General features: G+C 48.1%; 1 protein-coding gene across 1 annotated transcript; it reads left to right on the top strand.

Moving 5' to 3' along the window:
• Positions 1-434: 434 nt before the first annotated feature.
• Positions 435-3,049, top strand: LOC104623433 (protein FAM101A-like). Its single transcript, XM_010290519.1, has 2 exons — positions 435-544; positions 2,716-3,049. The coding sequence occupies exons 1-2, from the start codon at positions 435-437 to the stop codon at positions 3,047-3,049; spliced, it is 444 nt and encodes a 147-aa protein (XP_010288821.1).
• Positions 3,050-10,368: the final 7,319 nt, after the last annotated feature.

Raw genomic sequence — 10,368 nt, 5'->3', positions numbered from 1 at the left:
GGGTTAATGGTCCCCTTCTCTGCCAACTACCTTAAGGCTGTTTTTTGGCAACTTGACAATGGTGCTCCCCTTTGAGCATGGAGAAGAGTGCCTTCCTCGGTGTGATGAATACTCTGCTAACCTGGGGCCCTGCTACAAACCGGGAAAAGACGGGGACTGCGAGGGGGAGCTGAATGATGCTGAGAGCGCAAGCGAGGCAAGCTTAGCTTGCATGAAACAAAGTCGGTCGTGATGCTGCCGGAGTCACCTGTTGTCATTGCCAAAGAGCCTGTCACCTGCAGTGTCTCCCACGGGACTCTAGGTTGGAGGCACTGGTGTCTCCTGCCAGTGCTGAACGTGCTGCTGATTGCTCAGCTGCCAGCCACAGCACATTATGAACCGTGCCTGCCTCATCGGTTGTGTCCCAACGCTTGCTGTGCCCTTCTTCCCTGCAGATGCCTTACCTGCTCCTGAACCCGTCCATGCCAGAGATGAGACCTCGAATGTACCCTGTGTTTTTTGGAGAAAGCATTGAGGTCAGCCCTGAGCCCGTGCAGGAAATCAGGTACAGATGGGATTGGTGGGTAGGTGGGGATTTCCGTCTTTTTTGGTGGTGCTTTTCCTTCTGCAAAAAATTAAAATGTGTTTACAAATGGGAGTCATTGTATTTTGATGGAAAAGAGGGACAGGTGGGAGAATAATGCCTGAATTAGACACTGAGAGCAGCAGAGGCAGAGCAGAGAAGGCAACAACTGGAGGGCTTTCCTTCCAGGGCCAGCTCAAATCCAAGGCTATGAGGGAAAACCATTACCATCTGTAGGCTTGAGGGCCTCCACTGAGTAACCTGATGGTCTTCATCCTGTTCCCTGATGACTTGTATCCTCAGAAGAAGCACTATCCTTATAATTGGCATCTGTTTTTGTTAGCCCTTGCAGCAGAGAAACCAACATTAGACAAGCCGACAGAGAAAGTGAGCTCCTCATGAGGAGATGGCCCTTCAAGCCAGTGCTGGAGGTGTTCTGACCTCCTATGGGGCTAGTGCTGCAGCTGATGGGTAAACATTGGTCTCTGCTCTTCTTTTGCTCTTTTGCTGGTGTGGAATGTACTCTGCAAACACCATGGAGCAGTTACACACAGCTTGGGGCAGGGATGGTGGGAGGACTGTAAACCCAGTTCCCACCCCCCTCAATCTATGCAAACGTCTCTCTGGAAATGTACCCCAGTAAATCTGTGCTGAGGAACTGCCAGTGGGCATGTTTTTATGGTGATTACATCGGAGTCTTGTTTTATGTGTGCTGAATGAGTTGCTTACACCCTAGCTGTGCAAAATACATTACAGCAGCTCAGATTACATTCAGTGCATAATCAGTCAACCCCCCTCCGGGTGGAGGTAATGACAAGCACACACCCAGCTTTTAATCTTTTTTACGTGGAGCTCACATTCCTTGGCTGCTGATTGCCAGAGGAGCGTTTGGGGAGCCCGGGAAAGCAAGTGAAAGTCCTGCAGCTCCCCATGGCCAGGGGTTCTAGTAAAAGCCCTTTACGTGGCCTGGTGTCCCTACATCCATCCCTTCTGGGTGCCTGCAGAAACCAGGCAGGGCAGTGACATCCCACGTTTTGTGGGTTCTTCATTTGACGGCTGTTAACATGGCCACTTCCTTTGAGACCAATGACTTGGATACTGGACAGCCATAGCGCACAGCATCTCTTTGCTTTACCTGCTGTTTGACCATTGCTTGGATTTCTTGTAGGCCCCAACAAGCAGCCTCACCTCTCTCAGCACTCGTGATTTTAGCTAGCGGCGTGCTCTGATGGCAAGGCAACATAAAGAAAAAAATACAAACACACAGCCTTGACAGCTCAACAGGTGTCCATTACACCATGCTTCTGTCATCTGTGAAAACCTTATCTATGGCATTGTTTTCCTGCCAAGCCAGCGCTTGCATGGACAACAGGGCCTGTGAAAGCAGCAGCAGGCATGCTGTGTTAAGAAGTAGGATCCCCTGGCCCCAATGTGACATCCCATGCCCATGGCCCACCAGCAGCATTTATTCATCCCGGTCACTGTGGCCGTGACACCCCCAAGCCTGGCACTAGCAGTAGGGAGCGTGGTGAGACCTACCGTGAGTCAGCGATCAGGGGACCTTTGTTTTGCAGGGGTCCTGCGCATTTCAAGGTGATGCTGCGTGGCTTGTGCTTGTTAAAAGGCTCAGGAAAAGGCCGGATCAATAATTTTCCTTGGATTTCATGATTTTCCTGCACAATCAATGGATGAATGTCCATTCCTCACCCTCTGACCTACCCCAGCTGAGGGGTTTCACCACTTCTTGATGTCCTTTGCTAACAGGGTGTTTGCCTCCAGTGTAGCTCTCAGGGGTGAGCTGAGGCCGCAGTGAGGCTCATGGAGGAAACCAGAGGAAGAAGAGGGTTGCTTGGAGCCTGTGCAGCAAGGTCTTTTCTGCCCTGGCATGACCAGGCAGGCTTGGTCCTCTGTGCACGTGCACTGCAGAAATGCTGAGATGAATTCACAGCAAGGTGGGGTTCCACAAAGAGTCACTAGCCGGAAGGAGTCCTCTTGGCTCTCTGCTTTGCATTGTAGGCTTGGCAGCTGCCCTAGTGTCTGTGCAGTGAGAGGTCATAAGTGTTGCCAGCTCCAAAGGGATAGAGCAGAGTCCTGCCTATCTTGTCTCCTTTGCTGCCTGGGCTATATTCCTGATACCTTGCTGTCCTCTGTAGGTGCAATTCCGAGGTGAAGTACGATTCTGAGAAGCATTATCGGGATGACATCTTCTATGGCCCCATCCCCACCGTCACCACCTACAGTGAGACAGTCATTGCTGCTCCCAATTGCACCTGGCGGAACTACAAGTCCCAGCTGATCTTTGAGCCCCGCCAGAAGCCACTGAGGTTTCAGAGCACAACCATCATTTTTCCTAAGCGTGCCAAGAACATTTACCGGACCACTCTCAACTACAGCTTGGGTTGTGCCAAGCGTTGGTTTGCTTCCAGCGTGCAGCTGGAACTCTGCGAGGAAACCAGCCCGTGCGTCATCTACAGCGAGACCCTCTGATCTGCCCTGCCGCTGGCAACCTTGTGACCTCAAGGAGGCTGTGGCCTTTGCTGTGTCCCTGGCTGGGCCTTCATTGATGGCGACTGAATATTAATGGCTGGAGAACATGTCGTCTGGGGTGAGGCTGAACTGGCTGGGAGGAGGCTTGCAGGGCATGGGATGGTTTTATCAGTGAGAGGCTGGCGTATTTTGTGACTTTCCTGACACTCGTGATCTGTATTTTATATTTGTTTTTTTTTTTTCAAAGCATATCTATTTTTGACTTTTGTTTAGATAAAATCAAGATGACAAAGGACCCTATTACCCATAGCAGCGTGCTGCCTTGTGAGCTCTGTAGGTCTTGTCTAGCACATAGGTGAGACTCACTGTAACTTTCAGAGCTATTTTGATCTCTGCAAATGGAAGACCAACTGCAGAGTCAGCATCCAGTTTGCCCAGCGTACATCAAGCCAGGTCTCCCTAGAGTTTTAAATGCAGAGGTGGTGGTTATTTGTATCAATACATCACAGCTTGCTCCAACAGCTCATCTGCGAGATAGCTGCAGTATTACACCACTGCAGTAAACTCAGGCCTAACTTACTGGGAGGTGTGGAGGCTGTCACCAACAAAAAGAGGAAGAAACGGGCGCATGGTGCTCTTGCTCTCAGCTAGATGTTTACATACCATAGCAAGGCACAGCACATCCAGGAGGTGGGAGAAAGGCCTACCCTGAAGCATGGCCACCTCTTCTCTGAGCCCAGCCCGGAGTATGCAGGGGAGACTGAGGAAACTGAATAGCTGAAGGGCTATTTTCTAAAAGTGTCCAAGTGATTTAGGCCCCTTAGTGCCCTTTTTCAAAAGTACTGTCAGTCCAAGTGTACCATGCTCTTTGTTGTCTCCAACACCTGATTTACAGGGATCTTTATGCACTTGTAACCCTTTTGAGTTTCAGGGTATGGCTGCATGCAGAGAGGAGTGTAGTACAGGAAGATGCTATCTATCTAGCTTCAAAGCAGCCAGTGCAGGGTTAATTCATAAGCAAGGTTGCTCACATGGCATGGACAGCTTGGCTGACTCTGGAGGAGCAGCCAGACTTTCTCAGTGTAGAGTTTGAAGTATTGAAGAGCCCAAATCCGTGCAGGTTTTCCTTAATCAGCCAGGCTGTAGCAATTGAACAGGTACTTCACAAACAGCTGAGCTGTCTCTGTGAAAGGATTGAGAAACACTGAGAGCAGGAGTTACTACAGCCATGCTAAGGTAAACCATTCCCCACTCATGAATCACATCTCCCGGTATCTCTTCACTTTGGTAGCTCATTGAAAATCTGCAAGAGCCTGGATTCCTGCAAACATATAATCTTTGAAAATGGCATGGAATTGTCTCCAGAAATCTTACCAAGAATTTTTGCATGCTGCTCAGAAGAGCCCAGACTTAAAAAATAACCACACAGCTCTGGAAATAAGTTTCCAGCTTTCCTTCTTCTAAACTTTCCATTCTGTTCCTGACTTGCTGCGAGTCTGATCAAGTTATTTCAGAACACAACTAAGCAGCCAAGTCAGAAAACCTATTAACAACATCAACAAGACATAGATGATTGCGCAGAACAGAGATTTAAAAAAAAAAAAAATCTGAAAAACTTAAAAAAATATTAAAATTGAATAGTGACTTAAAAAGATACTTTTTTTCCATCTGTTTCAAAAGGCAACTGGTAGATGTGACCAGAACTGTGACCTTTATGAAACAGAGTTCTCTTGTTTAAAGTGAAGCACAATTTTTCCACCAGAGGTAAATATAAGGTCTTTATATACAAACTTAAATCCTGACAGCTGAAGCATCATTAGTACTGAAAGATGTGTGCTATGGCAGTGAAGAACTCTGCCTCTCAATTTGGCACTTAGGACTTGGTAGGGAGAAATCTCTCAAAAGGATTTCCAAGGCTTCCACCTACTGTTGAATTCTTTGCAGCAACACAGAAACAAGGATTATATTTGTTATTGGTCAGATTTTGCTGTCGCTGACTGTCAGCATCAAAGCCTGGAAAAGCAGCATCTGCTTCCAGAGATTCTTATGCCTGAAGCAACCCTTCTGCCCAGAGCTCCAGCAAACGTGAGTGCTGCAGAGTTAGCTTAGACAGCAGGGCAGCCGACGGTAGGATGAATGTGATCTCGGTGCAATGCAAGTTGGTGATGCACTTACTTGCTAGCTCATCCTGAGGTCTGTCCTGTTTCTCCAAGTGCTGGTGAGCAAGCCTTGTGACCAGTGGAAATACTCCTCTTGCCTTCCTGGGTACATCGTGAAGGTTCTGGAGGCCTCTTCCCGTGCGGCTGTGAGAGCAAAAGGGGGTAGGTTTCCGAGCTGAGCAACGGTGTAATCCAGGTTCAAAAGCAGGGCCTCATACCCAGGAGATCCCTGCATGATGACAGCTTAGATTGCAGGCACCTCCACCGAGCAAGCATGGAGACAGGCTGACCTCCAAGCCAAAGGGGTGCCGGAGGCTCCCTATTCTGACCGTACATCAGGCGTTTCGCCTAACAGCATTATTCCCCTGCTCCAAGCATAAAACTGCAGTTTTTGATCACCCTGGTCTTTGAGCAGGACAGGTTTTCCCCAGAAAATCTCTTTTATGGCCAGCTGCATGCTTCTGCCCACTTTGTCCACCGTTAGTTCTGCTTCCTAAATGTTGTCTGCAACAGAAAAAAAAAAAAAAAAAAAGCCAGAAAGCTAGTGTGCCAATACAAATCCAGTGGCAAGACCTGAACCACAGCCTGGTCTTTCACCACGCAGGGACAAGGGCTGCTGAGGCAAAGTCTCACAGGTCAATGTGACCCCCAGGAGGGTGCAATGGAAGGCAGCATCCTTGGCACTGTAGGGTCCCCACACGTCCACGCCAGGCCTCTTTCAAGCTTCATGCTTTGTTTTCTCTGCAAATAGACCAGAAATGACCGAACATGCTCTTGCTCTGTTGAGCTTAAGCAGCTTTTCTGGTTTTGCCATGTCAGGAAAAAAAAGCCAGCTGGCAGCTTGGGTTTCTCGGCTGCCAAACACACTTTGAGCTGTGTAGCCATGGACAGGCCATGGTGGGCTACCACCCTGGACCACATCCAAGCTGTGACATTGCCAAGTGCCTGACGTGTAGAAATTTTTGAAAAATACCTTCTTGGCATGGTGTTTCCCATGGGCCCATCACAAGCTGCTTTTCTTCTCAGTGAAAGCTGGCGTTGGAAAGGGGTGTTGTTTTTCCTGAGCACAAGAGAACCACAGAGGGTCAGGTCTTCACCCTCGGTGTGGGTGCAGATCGCACTCTGCCTGCCCACCCTCTGTCGCTGTTGCTCCTATCCCTGTGGCTGGGTTAGGTGGTGGCAGAAGAGCCAAAGTTCATCGTGCTCACGACTGGGAAAAGCAATGACTGTTTTTGTTTTGCTTAAATACCAGAAACTGAATTTTGTGTTTGTGTGTTGCCAATTAAGAATCGTTCCCAGCAGCCAAGAAGTGCCTTACCTGTAGTATGTTTGTACATCTAAAATGAATGAGTGGTCCCACTAGAGAGGTGTTTTTCTTTTAAGTGGAGCATTATTCATCTCAACCAACAGATCCTTGTTCACGTATATTTTCTCAAAGACACAAATGATAACTTTAGACCATGGAAGCGCTGCTTAGAAAGGGGAGTTTCCTTCAGCAGCTGGGACTGTGGCTACACGATTTCTCCCCAGGATCTCAGTGTGCCTGTTGCCCACAGTCCTGTAAGCCTGATAGGTAAAGTCAGACTCTGCCTTCAGGAATTTTTTTCCGTTAATAGTTATTTGCGAGATCAGAAACTTTCTCAGAAAGCATCTGTTTTGAGGAGGGGAAGGTGGTTTTTTCCAATATGGAAAGTCACTATTGATCTCGAAGGTGCAGGGTTTGCCCTTCACCCCCTTCATTCCTGTGATCGTTTTGCCCCTGAATGCAACAGAGCATGACGTGTCTGGTCCGCCTGCATTGCTGTCATTGCATTTGGGGCCAAGAAAGAGGGAACCCTCACTAAATACTGACCTTTCAGAATCTGGAGAATACTTTGCACAAAACGCAGAGCGCAGCTTCGACCAAAACAGTGTACTGCTTCTTTCATCTTTAATTTTTCTTTTTTGTTTTTTCCTAAGCCAGCTCTACTTTTCTCACTGTGAAATATAGATTCGCACCCTAGGTATATACTTTCTGGGAAGGATGAAATGAGGTTTGGGTGTTGATAGCAGTGTTTGAGTGAGCTGCTGGTCAGAGAAGTGAATGCTATTTACTATTTATGTTGAGTGTGTCTTAAAAAAATTGGAAAGGTCACTAGAAGGCTAATGATCAAAAGACTTTGTAGAGCAAACTGAGGATTTAAAGGCTGCGTGAATCTGATCTAGAGGCAAGTGGTCCTGTGTGTGAACACCGTGGGCTAGGATATTTAGCCATCGGCATTTTAACCTGCCTTTTTTCCTGCAGGGAAGAGCATCCTTGCCTTCTTTACAAGCTGAAATAAAATCAGATCCATCCTCTGTCACCGTTTTTCAGTCCCACTGAAGTGTGTGAGCGTCAGTGTTCCCCAGGTTTGTGGAGGACTCTGTGTATCAAGCACAGATACACAGAGCTGTCCCTGTGTGGAGGTGGGGGAACACTTTATAGGGAATGATGGATCTTGTCGTGGGATATTGACATTTCTACTGCCAGATAAATGCTGCTCCCTGAGGATCACCCCATCACTCACAAATTGATCTGTTCTGAACATCACCCCTAAAGCTTTCAGATAACCATTGTATTTTATAAGTCTGGGGAGGCACTGATTCCTTTTCAGATACTGTGATGGGCATCAGAATGAGCAAAGTATCCTACCATGTGAATCGTGACCTGAAGATGGGGCTGAAAGGTGTTTGAAGGTTAGAGAAGGAAGAAAGCATATTACTGGTGGAAATGCATAAGGATGTGTCATATTTTTATTTTTGTAAGTCTGATTCTCTAAGTGCTTGTAAAGTACTTTACTGTTGTATATGTGGTGATGCAGTAGTTCACAATATCCTTTTATTTTTGTATATTCTCCCCTCTACAATAATCCCTTCCTGTTCAACTCATAGAGAGTAATTTAAGAAGACGAAATTTATATATCATAATAAAATGCTCAAACTGTCATGCTGATGTATCCAGAGTTTCCTTCCTCTTCCTTATGCACTTACTTGGTCCCTAATGCCCCTTTCCCGTCCAGAGGGAATGTTTTTGGTGTCTCCCTCCCTCACCCGTGGGATTCAGCCCAGCTCCCTCTGGTCAGGACGCTGTCGTTTCAGATGTGTAAAACCTGCTCTGTGACGTATGCCCAGGGAAAGCTGAAATAGCTCAAGCAAAGGGCACAAAACTCACTCTTCTTACAGAGGCAGTTTTACCATTTCTTCGCCCTAAATTTCCCTCTTCCTGCTCGATCTTGTTCTACCCACCTATGAAGCCCTGGTGTTCAGTCTAGATAATGCCTCTCCCAGCTTTTCCATGGCCTTGAAGGGCAGGAAGAACCGACATAATGCGTATTTCATATCCAGGTATCCACGCCCTAGTACAGTATCAGGACCCCTGCTACGTCCTGGCTTTCCAAATTGTGAAGGCAGACGGGTTGCATCAGAACTAAAACCCTGCCTGGCCATGAAGTGCGTTTGAAAGCCATTGCTGTAAGTGCCTCAGGCTCGCCAGCCAGCTATTAGTAGAGCACTCAGCTGTCTTCCAAGACCTAAAATGTCTGCAGGGAGAATCTGACACTAATCCTTATGGAAAAATCATATTGGATTTATAGGGATGAAGTCAATAGGCTTGGACAAAAACAGCTGTTAAACTCAGGAATGGAAAGGAGAAGGAAAGCCATGTTACGCAAGAGGCTTGCTTCAGGTGCACGGGAAGTGCCCATGTCCTCATCCCAAGCTCTTTCACACAAATCACAATCTGAACTGCTCCTAGGATGAATGATGGGAGACACGCTCGAGCTCAAGCACCCATGGACGGCAACAACATGGAGAAGGCACGGGGTGTACGGACTGGGCGAGTTCAATGGTTGAAACCCAAACACCAGATGAAGGACATGTGCATCCACTCCTGTTACTTAAATAAAACCATAAAACGTGAATGCCGTCCAGCGAAGATTCCTGAGGTGGCAGCTAAATCCTCAGCAGCAAAAGCAGTATTAGATGCAGGATATGTGTTTTGGCAAGTGCGCTCAGATGAGCTAACCCCTAAGCTAGTGGCTTTTACTGTGCCATTTGGATGTTGTAAATTTAAGCAGATGATGCTTGGTATTAGTTTTGCTCCTGGGATATTTCAGAGAGTAATTGCACATATCTCTGAGGGATTACAAGGTGCTGAAGTTATAATGGATGGACTTTGAATTTAGACTAGACGCCTTTATGAACAGAAGGAAAGGTTTAGGCTGGTTTTACAGACAGCAAGAATGCTGAGTGTAAAATGCCAAAAGCCTCACCTAAAAGAAATTGCTGATAATAGGCAGCTACAAATTAAATAATAATAAAACCCCCACATACTGGGATCCCTGTTCCACTCAACAAGGCAGAGCTGTAAGGGAACAACAGATGCCTTTACCAAATTTCATTCCACAGCTATGTACAGTCAACAAACAGCGGAGGGATTTGCCAGAGAAAGAACCTTACCTGATACTGGAGCAGTAAAAACTTCCCCCTGCTTCCAAGCCATCAGCTTGAAACTACCACGTGTAAGACCTTGGGCTTGGTCTCTGCTCCTTATGCTCAGCAGATAGCAGTGTCAGCAGCCTGGACCTACAGAAGCGTCTTTGGGAGATCTAGGCAATGCCAAGCAGCAGAAAAGTTGTGTCACAGTCCTCAAAATGTCAGGAATCTGTGCCCGTGCGAAGGAGCCAGCAGCAGCAGGCCCGGACCGATGCGAACCGCCTCTCCTCTGGCACCGCACGCTGAACTGCCTCTTAGGCCATCCCTGCGGGGAGCAGATGTGGGCTGGGAGTCTGTCGCAGCGGGTACGCCTCGAGGTGCCCCTGTCCCCAGCACAGCTGACCCTGCAGCTCCACGACTGCCTCCCAGAGCAGCCATCGCAGCATGGCTGAACCCTCCTGAGATGCTCTAGAAGCCGCCCTGCAACCCCCTCTTGTCCCGGGATGCGGGTTCAGTGCCTCGGGGCACCTTAGCTTCGCCAACGGAGACCCCAGGGGTGCCGTCTGGGCCTCTGGGTGCTTGGTCGGGTGGTGGGACGGTGGCTTCCCTGGCTGGCACTCCGGCTGCCGTGGTAAGAATTGTTTCTAGTGCTGATTTTCGGCCGGTTGCTTGGGGGAGCGATTCCCACCGCAGATGCAGCCTCTGCGG

This window comes from Phaethon lepturus, unplaced genomic scaffold (assembly GCF_000687285.1).
Source record: "Phaethon lepturus isolate BGI_N335 unplaced genomic scaffold, ASM68728v1 scaffold30577, whole genome shotgun sequence".
In the NCBI taxonomy this organism is placed as follows: Eukaryota; Metazoa; Chordata; class Aves; order Phaethontiformes; family Phaethontidae; genus Phaethon; species Phaethon lepturus.
Note: the sequence above shows the minus strand (reverse complement) of the source record. Positions and strands in the feature narration are given on the sequence as shown.

Coding starts and splice junctions, on each gene's coding strand:
- LOC104623433 (XM_010290519.1), top strand. CDS start 435: ATGCCTTACCTGCTCCTGAACCCGTCCATGCCAGAGATGAGACCTCGA. Junction 545..2,715: donor GAGCCCGTGCAGGAAATCAG/GTACAGATGGGA, acceptor TGTCCTCTGTAG/GTGCAATTCCGAGGTGAAGT.